Genomic DNA, 19,534 nt, shown 5'->3' with positions numbered 1-19,534 from the left:
AGCCAACGATCTCCACGTCTTTACCGTTGATAGAGCTGGGTTTAGGTACAACACAGTTACTAAATACTTATACGAGCCAACAACCTCCACGTCTTTACCGTTGATAGAGCTGGGTTTAGGTATAACACAGTTACTAAATACTTATACGAGCCAACGATCTCCACGTCTTTACCATTAATAGAGCTGGGTTTAGGTATAACACAGTTACTAAATACTTATACGAGCCAACGATCTCCACGTCTTTACCGTTGATAGAGCTGGGTTTAGGTATAACACAGTTCCTAAATACTTATACGAGCCAACGATCTCCACGTCTTTACCATTAATAGAGCTGGGTTTAGGTATAACACAGTTACTAAATACTTATACGAGCCAACGATCTCCACGTCTTTACCGTTGATAGAGCTGGGTTTAGGTATAACACAGTTCCTAAATACTTATACGAGCCAACAATCTCCACGTCTTTACCGTTGATAGAGCTGGGTTTAGGTATAACACAGTTACTAAATACTTATACGAGCCAACGATCTCCACGTCTTTACCATTAATAGAGCTGGGTTTAGGTATAACACAGTTACTAAATACTTATACGAGCCAACGATCTCCACGTCTTTACCGTTGATAGAGCTGGGTTTAGGTATAACACAGTTACTAAATACTTATACGAGCCAACGATCTCCACGTCTTTACCGTTGATAGAGCTGGGTTTAGGTATAACACAGTTACTAAATACTTATACGAGCCAACGATCTCCACGTCTTTACCGTTGATAGAGCTGGCTTTAGGTATAACACAGTTACTAAATACTTATACGAGCCAACAACCTCCACGTCTTTACCGTTGATAGAGCTGGGTTTAGGTATAACACAGTTCCTAAATACTTATACGAGCCAACGATCTCCACGTCTTTACCATTAATAGAGCTGGGTTTAGGTATAACACAGTTACTAAATACTTATACGAGCCAACGATCTCCACGTCTTTACCGTTGATAGAGCTGGGTTTAGGTATAACACAGTTCCTAAATACTTATACGAGCCAACAATCTCCACGTCTTTACCATTAATAGAGCTGGGTTTAGGTATAACACAGTTACTAAATACTTATACGAGCCAACGATCTCCACGTCTTTACCATTAATAGAGCTGGGTTTAGGTATAACACAGTTACTAAATACTTATACGAGCCAACGATCTCCACGTCTTTACCGTTGATAGAGCTGGGTTTAGGTATAACACAGTTACTAAATACTTATACGAGCCAACGATCTCCACGTCTTTACCGTTGATAGAGCTGGGTTTAGGTATAACACAGTTACTAAATACTTATACGAGCCAACGATCTCCACGTCTTTACCGTTGATAGAGCTGGGTTTAGGTATAACACAGTTACTAAATACTTATACGAGCCAACGATCTCCACGTCTTTACCGTTGATAGAGCTGGGTTTAGGTATAACACAGTTACTAAATACTTATACGAGCCAACGATCTCCACGTCTTTACCGTTGATAGAGCTGGGTTTAGGTATAACACAGTTACTAAATACTTATACGAGCCAACAACCTCCACGTCTTTACCGTTGATAGAGCTGGGTTTAGGTATAACACAGTTACTAAATACTTATACGAGCCAACGATCTCCACGTCTTTACCGTTGATAGAGCTGGGTTTAGGTATAACACAGTTCCTAAATACTTATACGAGCCAACGATCTCCACGTCTTTACCGTTGATAGAGCTGGGTTTAGGTACAACACAGTTACTAAATACTTATACGAGCCAACGATCTCCACGTCTTTACCGTTGATAGAGCTGGGTTTAGGTACAACACAGTTACTAAATACTTATACGAGCCAACGATCTCCACGTCTTTACCGTTGATAGAGCTGGGTTTAGGTATAACACAGTTCCTAAATACTTATACGAGCCAACAATCTCCACGTCTTTACCGTTGATAGAGCTGGGTTTAGGTACAACACAGTTACTAAATACTTATATGAGCCAACGATCTCCACGTCTTTACCGTTGATAGAGCTGGGTTTAGGTATAACACAGTTACTAAATACTTATACGAGCCAACGATCTCCACGTCTTTACCGTTGATAGAGCTGGCTTTAGGTATAACACAGTTACTAAATACTTATACGAGCCAACAACCTCCACGTCTTTACCGTTGATAGAGCTGGGTTTAGGTATAACACAGTTCCTAAATACTTATACGAGCCAACGATCTCCACGTCTTTACCATTAATAGAGCTGGGTTTAGGTATAACACAGTTACTAAATACTTATACGAGCCAACGATCTCCACGTCTTTACCAATAATAGAGCTGGGTTTAGGTATAACACAGTTACTAAATACTTATACGAGCCAAGGATCTCCACGTCTTTACCGTTGATAGAGCTGGGTTTAGGTATAACACAGTTCCTAAATACTTATACGAGCCAACGATCTCCACGTCTTTACTGTTGATAGAGCTGGGTTTAGGTATAACACAGTTCCTAAATACTTATACGAGCCAACGATCTCCACGTCTTTACCGTTGATAGAGCTGGGTTTAGGTATAACACAGTTACTAAATACTTATACGAGCCAACAATCTCCACGTCTTTACCGTTGATAGAGCTGGGTTTAGGTATAACACAGTTACTAAATACTTATACGAGCCAACAACCTCCACGTCTTTACCGTTGATAGAGCTGGGTTTAGGTATAACACAGTTACTAAATACTTATACGAGCCAACGATCTCCACGTCTTTACCGTTGATAGAGCTGGGTTTAGGTATAACACAGTTACTAAATACTTATACGAGCCAACGATCTCCACGTCTTTACCATTAATAGAGCTGGGTTTAGGTATAACACAGTTACTAAATACTTATACGAGCCAACGATCTCCATGTCTTTACCCTTGATAGAGCTGGGTTTAGGTATAACACAGTTACTAAATACTTATACGAGCCAACGATCTCCACGTCTTTACCGTTGATAGAGCTGGGTTTAGGTATAACACAGTTCCTAAATACTTATACGAGCCAACAATCTCCACGTCTTTACCGTTGATAGAGCTGGGTTTAGGTACAACACAGTTACTAAATACTTATATGAGCCAACGATCTCCACGTCTTTACCGTTGATAGAGCTGGGTTTAGGTATAACACAGTTACTAAATACTTATACGAGCCAACGATCTCCACGTCTTTACCGTTGATAGAGCTGGCTTTAGGTATAACACAGTTACTAAATACTTATACGAGCCAACAACCTCCACGTCTTTACCGTTGATAGAGCTGGGTTTAGGTATAACACAGTTCCTAAATACTTATACGAGCCAACGATCTCCACGTCTTTACCATTAATAGAGCTGGGTTTAGGTATAACACAGTTACTAAATACTTATACGAGCCAACGATCTCCACGTCTTTACCATTAATAGAGCTGGGTTTAGGTATAACACAGTTACTAAATACTTATACGAGCCAACAATCTCCACGTCTTTACCGTTGATAGAGCTGGGTTTAGGTATAACACAGTTCCTAAATACTTATACGAGCCAACGATCTCCACGTCTTTACCGTTGATAGAGCTGGGTTTAGGTATAACACAGTTCCTAAATACTTATACGAGCCAACGATCTCCACGTCTTTACCGTTGATAGAGCTGGGTTTAGGTATAACACAGTTCCTAAATACTTATACGAGCCAACGATCTCCACGTCTTTACCGTTGATAGAGCTGGGTTTAGGTATAACACAGTTCCTAAATACTTATACGAGCCAACAATCTCCACGTCTTTACCGTTGATAGAGCTGGGTTTAGGTATAACACAGTTACTAAATACTTATACGAGCCAACGATCTCCACGTCTTTACCATTAATAGAGCTGGGTTTAGGTATAACACAGTTACTAAATACTTATACGAGCCAACGATCTCCATGTCTTTACCCTTGATAGAGCTGGGTTTAGGTATAACACAGTTACTAAATACTTATACGAGCCAACGATCTCCACGTCTTTACCGTTGATAGAGCTGGGTTTAGGTACAACACAGTTACTAAATACTTATACGAGCCAACGATCTCCACGTCTTTACCGTTGATAGAGCTGGGTTTAGGTATAACACAGTTCCTAAATACTTATACGAGCCAACAATCTCCACGTCTTTACCGTTGATAGAGCTGGGTTTAGGTACAACACAGTTACTAAATACTTATATGAGCCAACGATCTCCACGTCTTTACCGTTGATAGAGCTGGGTTTAGGTATAACACAGTTACTAAATACTTATACGAGCCAACGATCTCCACGTCTTTACCGTTGATAGAGCTGGGTTTAGGTATAACACAGTTCCTAAATACTTATACGAGCCAACGATCTCCACGTCTTTACCGTTAATAGAGCTGGGTTTAGGTATAACACAGTTACTAAATACTTATACGAGCCAACGATCTCCACGTCTTTACCGTTGATAGAGCTGGGTTTAGGTATAACACAGTTACTAAATACTTATACGAGCCAACAACCTCCACGTCTTTACCGTTGATAGAGCTGGGTTTAGGTATAACACAGTTACTAAATACTTATACGAGCCAACGATCTCCACGTCTTTACCGTTGATAGAGCTGGGTTTAGGTATAACACAGTTCCTAAATACTTATACGAGCCAACGATCTCCACGTCTTTACCGTTGATAGAGCTGGGTTTAGGTACAACACAGTTACTAAATACTTATACGAGCCAACGATCTCCACGTCTTTACCGTTGATAGAGCTGGGTTTAGGTACAACACAGTTACTAAATACTTATACGAGCCAACGATCTCCACGTCTTTACCGTTGATAGAGCTGGGTTTAGGTATAACACAGTTCCTAAATACTTATACGAGCCAACAATCTCCACGTCTTTACCGTTGATAGAGCTGGGTTTAGGTACAACACAGTTACTAAATACTTATATGAGCCAACGATCTCCACGTCTTTACCGTTGATAGAGCTGGGTTTAGGTATAACACAGTTACTAAATACTTATACGAGCCAACGATCTCCACGTCTTTACCGTTGATAGAGCTGGCTTTAGGTATAACACAGTTACTAAATACTTATACGAGCCAACAACCTCCACGTCTTTACCGTTGATAGAGCTGGGTTTAGGTATAACACAGTTCCTAAATACTTATACGAGCCAACGATCTCCACGTCTTTACCATTAATAGAGCTGGGTTTAGGTATAACACAGTTACTAAATACTTATACGAGCCAACGATCTCCACGTCTTTACCAATAATAGAGCTGGGTTTAGGTATAACACAGTTACTAAATACTTATACGAGCCAAGGATCTCCACGTCTTTACCGTTGATAGAGCTGGGTTTAGGTATAACACAGTTCCTAAATACTTATACGAGCCAACGATCTCCACGTCTTTACTGTTGATAGAGCTGGGTTTAGGTATAACACAGTTCCTAAATACTTATACGAGCCAACGATCTCCACGTCTTTACCGTTGATAGAGCTGGGTTTAGGTATAACACAGTTACTAAATACTTATACGAGCCAACAATCTCCACGTCTTTACCGTTGATAGAGCTGGGTTTAGGTATAACACAGTTACTAAATACTTATACGAGCCAACAACCTCCACGTCTTTACCGTTGATAGAGCTGGGTTTAGGTATAACACAGTTACTAAATACTTATACGAGCCAACGATCTCCACGTCTTTACCGTTGATAGAGCTGGGTTTAGGTATAACACAGTTACTAAATACTTATACGAGCCAACGATCTCCACGTCTTTACCATTAATAGAGCTGGGTTTAGGTATAACACAGTTACTAAATACTTATACGAGCCAACGATCTCCATGTCTTTACCCTTGATAGAGCTGGGTTTAGGTATAACACAGTTACTAAATACTTATACGAGCCAACGATCTCCACGTCTTTACCGTTGATAGAGCTGGGTTTAGGTATAACACAGTTCCTAAATACTTATACGAGCCAACAATCTCCACGTCTTTACCGTTGATAGAGCTGGGTTTAGGTACAACACAGTTACTAAATACTTATATGAGCCAACGATCTCCACGTCTTTACCGTTGATAGAGCTGGGTTTAGGTATAACACAGTTACTAAATACTTATACGAGCCAACGATCTCCACGTCTTTACCGTTGATAGAGCTGGCTTTAGGTATAACACAGTTACTAAATACTTATACGAGCCAACAACCTCCACGTCTTTACCGTTGATAGAGCTGGGTTTAGGTATAACACAGTTCCTAAATACTTATACGAGCCAACGATCTCCACGTCTTTACCATTAATAGAGCTGGGTTTAGGTATAACACAGTTACTAAATACTTATACGAGCCAACGATCTCCACGTCTTTACCATTAATAGAGCTGGGTTTAGGTATAACACAGTTACTAAATACTTATACGAGCCAACAATCTCCACGTCTTTACCGTTGATAGAGCTGGGTTTAGGTATAACACAGTTCCTAAATACTTATACGAGCCAACGATCTCCACGTCTTTACCGTTGATAGAGCTGGGTTTAGGTATAACACAGTTCCTAAATACTTATACGAGCCAACGATCTCCACGTCTTTACCGTTGATAGAGCTGGGTTTAGGTATAACACAGTTCCTAAATACTTATACGAGCCAACGATCTCCACGTCTTTACCGTTGATAGAGCTGGGTTTAGGTATAACACAGTTCCTAAATACTTATACGAGCCAACAATCTCCACGTCTTTACCGTTGATAGAGCTGGGTTTAGGTATAACACAGTTACTAAATACTTATACGAGCCAACGATCTCCACGTCTTTACCATTAATAGAGCTGGGTTTAGGTATAACACAGTTACTAAATACTTATACGAGCCAACGATCTCCATGTCTTTACCCTTGATAGAGCTGGGTTTAGGTATAACACAGTTACTAAATACTTATACGAGCCAACGATCTCCACGTCTTTACCGTTGATAGAGCTGGGTTTAGGTACAACACAGTTACTAAATACTTATACGAGCCAACGATCTCCACGTCTTTACCGTTGATAGAGCTGGGTTTAGGTATAACACAGTTCCTAAATACTTATACGAGCCAACAATCTCCACGTCTTTACCGTTGATAGAGCTGGGTTTAGGTACAACACAGTTACTAAATACTTATATGAGCCAACGATCTCCACGTCTTTACCGTTGATAGAGCTGGGTTTAGGTATAACACAGTTACTAAATACTTATACGAGCCAACGATCTCCACGTCTTTACCGTTGATAGAGCTGGGTTTAGGTATAACACAGTTCCTAAATACTTATACGAGCCAACGATCTCCACGTCTTTACCATTAATAGAGCTGGGTTTAGGTATAACACAGTTACTAAATACTTATACGAGCCAACGATCTCCACGTCTTTACCGTTGATAGAGCTGGCTTTAGGTATAACACAGTTCCTAAATACTTATACGAGCCAACGATCTCCACGTCTTTACCATTAATAGAGCTGGGTTTAGGTATAACACAGTTACTAAATACTTATACGAGCCAACGATCTCCACGTCTTTACCGTTGATAGAGCTGGGTTTAGGTATAACACAGTTCCTAAATACTTATACGAGCCAACAATCTCCACGTCTTTACCGTTGATAGAGCTGGGTTTAGGTACAACACAGTTACTAAATACTTATACGAGCCAACGATCTCCACGTCTTTACCATTGATAGAGCTGGGTTTAGGTATAACACAGTTCCTAAATACTTATACGAGCCAACGATCTCCACGTCTTTACCGTTGATAGAGCTGGGTTTAGGTATAACACAGTTACTAAATACTTATACGAGCCAACAACCTCCACGTCTTTACCATTAATAGAGCTGGGTTTAGGTATAACACAGTTACTAAATACTTATACGAGCCAACGATCTCCACGTCTTTACCATTGATAGAGCTGGGTTTAGGTATAACACAGTTACTAAATACTTATACGAGCCAACAACCTCCACGTCTTTACCATTAATAGAGCTGGGTTTAGGTATAACACAGTTACTAAATACTTATACGAGCCAACAACCTCCACGTCTTTACCATTAATAGAGCTGGGTTTAGGTATAACACAGTTACTAAATACTTATACGAGCCAACGATCTCCACGTCTTTACCATTGATAGAGCTGGGTTTAGGTATAACACAGTTCCTAAATACTTATACGAGCCAACGATCTCCACGTCTTTACCGTTGATAGAGCTGGGTTTAGGTATAACACAGTTACTAAATACTTATACGAGCCAACAATCTCCACGTCTTTACCGTTGATAGAGCTGGGTTTAGGTATAACACAGTTACTAAATACTTATACGAGCCAACAACCTCCACGTCTTTACCATTAATAGAGCTGGGTTTAGGTATAACACAGTTACTAAATACTTATACGAGCCAACGATCTCCACGTCTTTACCGTTGATAGAGCTGGGTTTAGGTACAACACAGTTACTAAATACTTATACGAGCCAACGATCTCCACGTCTTTACCGTTGATAGAGCTGGGTTTAGGTATAACACAGTTCCTAAATACTTATACGAGCCAACAATCTCCACGTCTTTACCGTTGATAGAGCTGGGTTTAGGTACAACACAGTTACTAAATACTTATACGAGCCAACGATATCTACGTCTTTACCGTTGATAGAGCTGGGTTTAGGTACAACACAGTTACTAAATACTTATACGAGCCAACGATCTCCACGTCTTTACCATTAATAGAGCTGGCTTTAGGTATAACACAGTTACTAAATACTTATACGAGCCAACGATCTCCACGTCTTTACCGTTGATAGAGCTGGGTTTAGGTATAACACAGTTACTAAATACTTATACGAGCCAACGATATCTACGTCTTTACCGTTGATAGAGCTGGGTTTAGGTACAACACAGTTACTAAATACTTATACGAGCCAACGATCTCCACGTCTTTACCGTTGATAGAGCTGGGTTTAGGTATAACACAGTTCCTAAATACTTATACGAGCCAACAATCTCCACGTCTTTACCGTTGATAGAGCTGGGTTTAGGTACAACACAGTTACTAAATACTTATACGAGCCAACGATCTCCACGTCTTTACCGTTGATAGAGCTGGCTTTAGGTATAACACAGTTACTAAATACTTATACGAGCCAACGATCTCCACGTCTTTACCGTTGATAGAGCTGGGTTTAGGTATAACACAGTTACTAAATACTTATACGAGCCAACGATATCTACGTCTTTACCGTTGATAGAGCTGGGTTTAGGTATAACACAGTTACTAAATACTTATACGAGCCAACAACCTCCACGTCTTTACCGTTGATAGAGCTGGGTTTAGGTACAACACAGTTACTAAATACTTATACGAGCCAACGATCTCCACGTCTTTACCGTTGATAGAGCTGGGTTTAGGTATAACACAGTTACTAAATACTTATACGAGCCAACGATCTCCACGTCTTTACCGTTGATAGAGCTGGGTTTAGGTACAACACAGTTACTAAATACTTATATGAGCCAACAACCTCCACGTCTTTACCGTTGATAGAGCTGGGTTTAGATATAACACAGTTCTTAAATACTTATACGAGCCAACGATCTCCACGTCTTTACCGTTGATAGAGCTGGGTTTAGGTACAACACAGTTACTAAATACTTATACGAGCCAACGATCTCCACGTCTTTACCGTTGATAGAGCTGGGTTTAGGTATAACACAGTTCCTAAATACTTATACGAGCCAACAATCTCCACGTCTTTACCGTTGATAGAGCTGGGTTTAGGTACAACACAGTTACTAAATACTTATACGAGCCAACAATCTCCACGTCTTTACCGTTGATAGAGCTGGGTTTAGGTATAACACAGTTCCTAAATACTTATACGAGCCAACAACCTCCACGTCTTTACCATTGATAGAGCTGGGTTTAGATATAACACAGTTACTAAATACTTATACGAGCCAACGATCTCCACGTCTTTACCGTTGATAGAGCTGGGTTTAGGTATAACACAGTTACTAAATACTTATACGAGCCAACGATCTCCACGTCTTTACCGTTGATAGAGCTGGGTTTAGGTACAACACAGTTACTAAATACTTATATGAGCCAACAACCTCCACGTCTTTACCGTTGATAGAGCTGGGTTTAGATATAACACAGTTCTTAAATACTTATACGAGCCAACGATCTCCACGTCTTTACCGTTGATAGAGCTGGGTTTAGGTACAACACAGTTACTAAATACTTATACGAGCCAACGATCTCCACGTCTTTACCGTTGATAGAGCTGGGTTTAGGTATAACACAGTTCCTAAATACTTATACGAGCCAACAATCTCCACGTCTTTACCGTTGATAGAGCTGGGTTTAGGTACAACACAGTTACTAAATACTTATACGAGCCAACAATCTCCACGTCTTTACCGTTGATAGAGCTGGGTTTAGGTACAACACAGTTACTAAATACTTATATGAGCCAACAACCTCCACGTCTTTACCGTTGATAGAGCTGGGTTTAGGTATAACACAGTTACTAAATACTTATACGAGCCAACGATATCTACGTCTTTACCGTTGATAGAGCTGGGTTTAGGTATAACACAGTTACTAAATACTTATACGAGCCAACGATCTCCACGTCTTTACCGTTGATAGAGCTGGGTTTAGGTATAACACAGTTACTAAATACTTATACGAGCCAACGATATCTACGTCTTTACCGTTGATAGAGCTGGGTTTAGGTACAACACAGTTACTAAATACTTATACGAGCCAACGATCTCCACGTCTTTACCATTAATAGAGCTGGGTTTAGGTATAACACAGTTACTAAATACTTATACGAGCCAACGATCTCCACGTCTTTACCGTTGATAGAGCTGGGTTTAGGTATAACACAGTTACTAAATACTTATACGAGCCAACGATATCTACGTCTTTACCGTTGATAGAGCTGGGTTTAGGTATAACACAGTTTTGGTACAACTACCTCTTTTGTCTTTGACACATTAAAGTCAAGGAAGTCGTCATCGACGATGAAGGCAGGCAGGACTCCAGCATGGTCTGACGCTGAGCCTGGAAGAAGGGATGAAAGTGCTGGATTTAGGAATGGGAATCATGGTTGACTTCTTCCATATTACCTGAAGCTGGCACTGATCAGCACACATCTGAAAGAGGCTAGAGAAGACTCCACTGAGCTGGTCAGCACAGTGATGAAGATTGCGACCGCAGATTGAATCAGGACCAGCTGCCTTCCTAATATTTGTTTTTTTAATAATGCCGTCACCTGATCCCGGCATAGCAACACCTCACTTTGAGATACCAGGGAGTTCTTTAGCCTGGTAGCATTGTGGGCGAAGTCAGACCTTTCAAATAGAGAGAAAAAGACATTAAAAGTATTTGACAAATCGGCAGCAGTGACATTTATGCTGATGCGTTTCTTGGTCTCACTAGCATTCTCATCGTATTTATAGAAGCCATTGACTTCAGGCCTTGCCAGGCTGCTTTCACCGCAAGAGGATCGCCCGTGTAGAAAATCCTTTTCTCTTTGTTACCCAAGGCTTGTTATTTAGGTAAATAACTGTGGTGTTGGGGTTTTGTTAACAAATGACAGTTGTGTTCTTGAACGTCACTTGTAGCCGATGCATGCTGAATGGTTGTGGACCAATGGGATGAGGCCAAGGGGGTCATGTGACTTAGGTTGTTAAACGTGAGGTTGTTAAATAAAGTAGTGAACACGTCAGCTCACAGTTTGTTCCACGCGAGTCTTTATTGAAACATAAAGACACGCCAATAACAACCTTTTTGGTCGGTAAAACAGAGTCCACACAAAAGGAAACATAGGAGGAGACAGCGTCACAGAGGTCATCAACCTGCGTCCTAGAAACATTCAAAGCGAGCTTGAAGAGATGAGATGCTGTCCTCAGAGCAGATCTTAACCTCCTTCTCCTCACGCTGAAGGCGTCTGAAGGACGGTTTGTGCACAGGCACTGAAAGATGCGCCGAGAGAAGGCATCGCCAGGGATTTATAAGCGCCATGACACAGATCAGGAGTGTTATTTCTGTTAGGACTGTCCATATGTCCTCAACGTCCTGCTCAGAGTGCAGTGATTAAAATCACCAAGTATGAATTTGGGAGCGTCCGGACAGATTGAAGCAAGTCTGTGTGTGACGTCAGCGATCAGCTGAGCCGCTGCTGATTCACGCGGAATTCACGCTGACCCTGACCCTGACCCTGACCCTAACCCTGACCCTGACCCTGACCCTCTGGAGATCGATCCAACCGAAATGGGCCACCGAACCCACTTATCATCCCGGTCCGTTTCACTGAGCCAGGTCTCAGTGAACGCTAAAGGGCGAGATTCTTATATTTCACTACTCTGTGCTCTGTGCAGGCATCATTATGCTGATCACCAAATAAGCACTTTCATGTTTTTTTCAGATATAAACTTGCCTTTTTCTCTGTTTTAAGGAGCGCACTGAGGACAAAAAGAAAGTCTTCCAGATGGCTGCAGGTGTGTTTTTCAGGCTAGCTGTATGTACTTCGTTGTCTGTGGTATAGTTTTGTGTGTCTCACTCTGTGACATACACTTTAGTGAGACTACAAGCTCCAGAGGAAGCAGTGGACAGACAGTCAGATCTGCTGGAGAGTGACATGGAAAGCCAGGAGGCCGCCGCCCACACTCCCTCTCCTCAATGGAATGGGAATGTCAGAAACTTTCAGTCTCCTCTTCGCCATGGAAACAGCATTCACACCGTCACCCAGTCAGCAGCTGGGTTGGACCTCGACAGAGGATGTGTGGCTGGGTCTGTAGCGAGTCCAATGGTGACCAATCTGCCCAAGCAGATCCGGGGACACGTTCCTAACAGGTCGGTGAGACACAGGTCAGGACATGAGACAAGCACAAAGACATCTGTGAAAGAAAATGTGAACTTCAAGTGAACATAAATCAGACTATCCAGAGTAAGTCTGAGCTGTTTGTTAAGCTTGCGTCTCCGGGTTCTCCCCGTGTCTGCGTGGGTTCTCTCCGGGTTCTCCCCGTGTCTGCGTGGGTTCTCCCCGGGTTCTTCCCGTGTCTGCGTGGGTTCTCCCCGGGTTCTCCCCGTGTCTGCGTGGGTTCTCTCCGGGTTCTCCCCGTGTCTGCGTGGGTTCTCTCTGGGTTCTCCCCGTGTCTGCGTGGGTTCTCCCCGTGTCTGCGTGGGTTCTCTCTGGGTTCTCCCCGTGTCTGCGTGGGTTCTCTCTGGGTTCTCCCCGTGTCTGCGTGGGTTCTCTCCAGGTTCTCTCTGGGTTCTCCCCGTGTCTGCGTGGGTTCTCCCCGGGTTCTCCCCGTGTCTGCATGGGTTCTCTCTGGGTTCTCCCCGTGTCTGCGTGGGTTCTCCCCGGGTTCTTCCCGTGTCTGCGTGGGTTCTCCCCGGGTTCTCCCCGTGTCTGCGTGGGTTCTCTCCGGGTTCTCCCCGTGTCTGCGTGGGTTCTCTCTGGGTTCTCCCCGTGTCTGCGTGGGTTCTCTCTGGGTTCTCCCCGTGTCTGCGTGGGTTCTCCCCGGATTCTCCCCGTGTCTGCGTGGGTTCTCTCTGGGTTCTCCCCGTGTCTGCGTGGGTTCTCTCCAGGTTCTCTCTGGGTTCTCCCCGTGTCTGCGTGGGTTCTCCCCGGGTTCTCCCCGTGTCTGCATGGGTTCTCTCTGGGTTCTCCCCGTGTCTGCGTGGGTTCTTTCCGGGTTCTCTCTGGGTTCTCCCCGTGTCTGCATGGGTTCTCTCTGGGTTCTCCCCGTGTCTGCGTGGGTTCTTTCCGGGTTCTCTCTGGGTTCTCCCCGTGTCTGCGTGGGTTCTCTCCGGGTTCTCTCTGGGTTCTCCCCGTGTCTGCGTGGGTTCTCTCCGGGTTCTCCCCGTGTCTGCGTGGGTTCTCTCCGGGTTCTCCCCGTGTCTGCATGGGTTCTCTCTGGGTTCTCCCCGTGTCTGCGTGGGTTCTCCCCGGGTTCTCCCCGTGTCTGCGTGGGTTCTCTCTGGGTTCTCCCCGTGTCTGCGTGGGTTCTCTCCAGGTTCTCTCTGGGTTCTCCCCGTGTCTGCGTGGGTTCTCCCCGTGTCTGCATGGGTTCTCTCTGGGTTCTCCCCGTGTCTGCGTGGGTTCTTTCCGGGTTCTCTCTGGGTTCTCCCCGTGTCTGCATGGGTTCTCTCTGGGTTCTCCCCGTGTCTGCGTGGGTTCTTTCCGGGTTCTCTCTGGGTTCTCCCCGTGTCTGCGTGGGTTCTCTCCGGGTTCTCCCCGTGTCTGCGTGGGTTCTCTCTGGTTCTCCCCGTGTCTGCGTGGGTTCTCCCCGGGTTCTCCCCGTGTCTGCGTGGGTTCTCTCTGGGTTCTCCCCGTGTCTGCGTGGGTTCTCTCCAGGTTCTCTCTGGGTTCTCCCCGTGTCTGTGTGGGTTCTCCCCGGGTTCTCCCCGTGTCTGCATGGGTTCTCTCCAGGTTCTCTCTGGGTTCTCCCCGTGTCTGCATGGGTTCTCTCCGGGTTCTCTCTGGGTTCTCCCCGTGTCTGCGTGGGTTGTCTCTGGGTTCTCCCCGTGTCTGTGTGGGTTCTTTCCGGGTTCTCTCTGGGTTCTCCCCGTGTCTGCGTGGGTTCTCCCCGGGTTCTCCCCGTGTCTGCTTGGGTTCTTTCCGGGTTCTCTCTGGGTTCTCCCCGTGTCTGCGTGGGTTCTCTCCAGGTTCTCTCTGGGTTCTCCCCGTGTCTGCGTGGGTTCTCCCCGGGTTCTCCCCGTGTCTGCATGGGTTCTCTCTGGGTTCTCCCCGTGTCTGCATGGGTTCTCTCTGGGTTCTCTCCGTGTCTGTGTGGGTTCTCTCTGGGTTCTCCCCGTGTCTGCGTGGGTTCTCTCCGGGTTCTCCCCGTGTCTGCGTGGGTTCTCTCCGGGTTCTCCCCGTGTCTGCGTGGGTTCTCTCTGGGTTCTCCCCGTGTCTGCGTGGGTTCTCCCCGGATTCTCCCCGTGTCTGCGTGGGTTCTCTCTGGGTTCTCCCCGTGTCTGCGTGGGTTCTCTCCAGGTTCTCTCTGGGTTCTCCCCGTGTCTGCGTGGGTTCTCCCCGGGTTCTCCCCGTGTCTGCATGGGTTCTCTCTGGGTTCTCCCCGTGTCTGCGTGGGTTCTTTCCGGGTTCTCTCTGGGTTCTCCCCGTGTCTGCATGGGTTCTCTCTGGGTTCTCCCCGTGTCTGCGTGGGTTCTTTCCGGGTTCTCTCTGGGTTCTCCCCGTGTCTGCGTGGGTTCTCTCCGGGTTCTCTCTGGGTTCTCCCCGTGTCTGCGTGGGTTCTCTCCGGGTTCTCCCCGTGTCTGCGTGGGTTCTCTCCGGGTTCTCCCCGTGTCTGCATGGGTTCTCTCTGGGTTCTCCCCGTGTCTGCGTGGGTTCTCCCCGGGTTCTCCCCGTGTCTGCGTGGGTTCTCTCTGGGTTCTCCCCGTGTCTGCGTGGGTTCTCTCCAGGTTCTCTCTGGGTTCTCCCCGTGTCTGCGTGGGTTCTCCCCGTGTCTGCATGGGTTCTCTCTGGGTTCTCCCCGTGTCTGCGTGGGTTCTTTCCGGGTTCTCTCTGGGTTCTCCCCGTGTCTGCATGGGTTCTCTCTGGGTTCTCCCCGTGTCTGCGTGGGTTCTTTCCGGGTTCTCTCTGGGTTCTCCCCGTGTCTGCGTGGGTTCTCTCCGGGTTCTCCCCGTGTCTGCGTGGGTTCTCTCTGGTTCTCCCCGTGTCTGCGTGGGTTCTCCCCGGGTTCTCCCCGTGTCTGCGTGGGTTCTCTCTGGGTTCTCCCCGTGTCTGCGTGGGTTCTCTCCAGGTTCTCTCTGGGTTCTCCCCGTGTCTGTGTGGGTTCTCCCCGGGTTCTCCCCGTGTCTGCATGGGTTCTCTCCAGGTTCTCTCTGGGTTCTCCCCGTGTCTGCATGGGTTCTCTCCGGGTTCTCTCTGGGTTCTCCCCGTGTCTGCGTGGGTTGTCTCTGGGTTCTCCCCGTGTCTGTGTGGGTTCTTTCCGGGTTCTCTCTGGGTTCTCCCCGTGTCTGCGTGGGTTCTCCCCGGGTTCTCCCCGTGTCTGCTTGGGTTCTTTCCGGGTTCTCTCTGGGTTCTCCCCGTGTCTGCGTGGGTTCTCTCTGGGTTCTCCCCGTGTCTGCGTGGGTTCTCCCCGGGTTCTCCCCGTGTCTGCATGGGTTCTCTCCGGGTTCTCTCTGGGTTCTCCCCGTGTCTGCGTGGGTTCTCTCTGGGTTCTCCCCGTGTCTGCGTGGGTTCTCCCCGTGTCTGCGTGGGTTCTCTCCGGGTTCTCTCTGGGTTCTCCCCGTGCCTGCGTGGGTTCTCTCCGGGTTCTCCCCGTGTCTGCGTGGGTTCTCCCCGGGTTCTCCCCGTGTCTGCGTGGGTTCTCTCCGGGTTCTCTGGCTTCCTCCCACCACATGCAGCCTAGGCTGATTGGTGACCCTAAATTGTCCGTAGGTGTGTGTGTGTGTATGTGAGTGTGTGTGTGGCTGGTTGTGTGTCTCTGTGTTGCCCTGCGATGAACTGGCGGCTTGTCCAGGGTGTAACCCCGCCTCTCGCCCATTGACTGCTGGGATTGGCTCCAGCTTGGCCCGCGACCCGATAACGGATTAAGCGGTTGGATAATGAATGAATGAATGAATCTGTGGGTTCGATGACTCCTCACTCATCCATCAGAAAGTATAAATCCTTTTTTGGGGGATATTAAGCGCTGCAAGCAATAATTTATAAAATTTAAACAAAAACGGCTTAAAATAGTTCAATATATGTGTAATAAATCTGTAATATAGGAAAATGTCACTGTTCCAGTTAAATTATTACACTTTTCCATTATATCTACAGTTTTGAAATGCACCTATAAAACCATGAGGTGATTTTCTTTTTTTTGGGGGGGGGGGGGGGCTGAGTATATAATTAATATGTCTCCATGCTCAACTGCTCAATCTCATAATATTTTCTAGATAAAATGTCACAATAGGTTTTTTTTGTTCTTATTCAAAACAAAAGGAAATGAAATTGGGTTGGTTTCATTTCATCCCTCTCGTTTGACAATGGAAATGAAAATGCTTCATTTCATTTTGGGTTTTTTTAAAAGAATTTGGCTTTTTGATATCTGTTTTTGAAATTCTAATCAATTTACACAAAACTTTCAGTTGACTCATTTTCTGTGACTTCTTGTGCTGTGGACGGTTGGTGGTCAGCTGGCGCCTGTTAGCGGTGTGTGCTTCGTCTGTGCTAGTTTTGGGGGGCAGAGTTCACTCGACAGCATCCTACAATGATTACACAACAAAAGTATTGCATATTGATTATATAAGCTGATTTGTCTTAACATGTCTCACAACAGGACCACGCCCTTTCTTGGTGGGCCTCGTGGTACCTGCAGGTCCAAGTCCTACCACCATATGGCGTACAATCCCCAAGCTGTTTACTCTGGACACATCCAGTGTGAGCCCGTCTGCAGGAAGCCCATGTGCTCCTTCCATCCTGTGGAACCTGCCAGAGGAGTTAGTGCGCAGAGCTGTGGAGGATGTCGGGGTCACACCACCCGCTATCTGATCGTCAATGAACATGTGCCCAGGGAGAAGCTGGTGCGCTCAGCTACACGGATCCCTCGCCATTACCTCATGGAGGAGCCCGCAGAAATCCTGGAGCTGTACCCACGGACATTCCAACACTACACACGACGCACAACTCGCCATCCATCACAGCCTCCCCCGCCCCACTCATCCCAGCAGCAACTCAGTGAAGAGGAGGGGGGGGGTGAGGAACAGGGAGAAGAAGGCAGCAGGAGACTCTCCCTTGAGAAGGCACCGCGGCCCAGTTCCCTTTCGAACCTCCTACAACCTGCCCACTTCTTCATCGGTGACTGTGTGGAGCGCCACAGGTCCATGGCTAAAGACAGCAACACCTCTCGAGGAAGATATGAAGCACAAGAAGATGATGAGGACGATAATGATGATGATGATGATGATGGAGAACTAAAGTGGCAGGGTTTAGAGTCATATTCCGGATTTCAGGCCAATGAGAAAGGAGCAGAACCTCTTGTGGTGCGTACCAGGCGTCGCATCCCTACCTCAGGAAAACACTACCCGTCTCTGGGCAGGGTCAGACCCATGGAAACGTACACAAAGCCTAAGATGAAACAAAAACGGGAGAACCCTGTGACTGAATCAGACTCCAGCAGTGAGCAACAGAATAGCAGCGCCGACCAGCGCATGCAGGCGAGCCGCAACAAGGAGCACGAGTCCAATCGCAGGCGTGGAAAGCTGGCCAAGAAGAGTCTCAAACAAGATTTGATCTAAATGTCAGCCAAATGACCTGGCTGCCTCTAATATATATATACTAGTACACTAAATGTTTTTTTGTTCATATTTTCTCTCTAATCATATAGATGCTACTACAGTATTCAATCAATCAAATCTTTATTGCAGACACAATGGTCCAATTAAAAAGCACACATAACATTTACAACATTTACAACGTTTACACAGTACACACAGTACACACAGTAATCCTACAATAACATCAGGTACCAATGACACCAAATACCTGAGTTAAACTTCACAGCACTTGGGCTTGGCTGAGTCAGTGTTCTGATGATGTCATTCCCTGAGTCATGCAGCCGACATATACACCTGCATACAGGTGTGTTATACACCTGTATGCAGGTGTGTAATACACCTGTATGCAGGTGTCTCAGCTGAGCATTAAGGGCGTTAACCCGACACCACAGAACATCTCACTGGCGCTGGACCATCTGGGCTTCCTGAGAAGTATCCGCATGCAGTCATTGTACGCCACCCTCAACTTCTGCATGCTGGCCTGTTTGTACTTGATCCACAAGGGGGCAGTCTAGAGCGGCGTACAAAAGGCCCTGAAGAGGGTGACTTTGACCGCTTCAGAGCAAAACCTAAATTTCTTCTTTAGCATGTTAGCCTGCGCATACAGCATCCGCCGCTGGTCATTGATCATGTGATCATCATCTCCCAGCTGGTCATTGATCATGTGATCATCATCTCCCAGCTGGTCATTGATCACGTCATCATCATCTCCCAGCTGGTCATTGATCACGTCATCATCATCTCCCAGCTGGTCATTGATCATGTCATCATCATCTCCCAGCTGGTCATTGATCACGTCATCATCATCTCCCAGCTGGTCATTGATCACGTGATCATCATCTCCCAGCTGGTCATTGATCATGTGATCATCATCTCCCAGCTGGTCATTGATCACGTCATCATCATCTCCCAGCTGGTCATTGATCACGTCATCATCATCTCCCAGCTGGTCATTGATCACGTGATCATCATCTCCCAGCTGGTCATTGATCATGTGATCATCATCTCCCAGCTGGTCATTGATCATGTCATCATCATCTCCCAGCTGGTCATTGATCATGTGATCATCATCTCCCAGCTGGTCATTGATCATGTGATCATCATCTCCCAGCTGGTCATTGATCATGTGATCATCATCTCCCAGCTGGTCATTGATGATGTGTCCCAGATATTTCGTTCTGCTGCAGAC

At 45.8% G+C, this 19,534-nt stretch overlaps 1 protein-coding gene across 1 annotated transcript in view; it reads left to right on the top strand.

The window, feature by feature from the left end:
- The window catches only part of LOC137896482 (transmembrane channel-like protein 3), a 110,701-nt gene extending 92,395 nt beyond the window's left edge, over positions 1-18,306 (top strand). The window contains exons 20-22 of the mRNA XM_068741819.1: positions 12,506-12,548; positions 12,630-12,903; positions 17,349-18,306. Of these exons, the coding sequence (XP_068597920.1) occupies positions 12,506-12,548; positions 12,630-12,903; positions 17,349-18,306 (1,275 nt within the window). The remainder of the gene's footprint in view (positions 1-12,505; positions 12,549-12,629; positions 12,904-17,348) is intronic.
- Positions 18,307-19,534: the final 1,228 nt, after the last annotated feature.

The sequence above is a fragment of the Brachionichthys hirsutus genome, chromosome 1 (genome assembly GCF_040956055.1).
Source record: "Brachionichthys hirsutus isolate HB-005 chromosome 1, CSIRO-AGI_Bhir_v1, whole genome shotgun sequence".
NCBI classification, from domain to species: Eukaryota; Metazoa; Chordata; class Actinopteri; order Lophiiformes; family Brachionichthyidae; genus Brachionichthys; species Brachionichthys hirsutus.
Note: the sequence above shows the minus strand (reverse complement) of the source record. Positions and strands in the feature narration are given on the sequence as shown.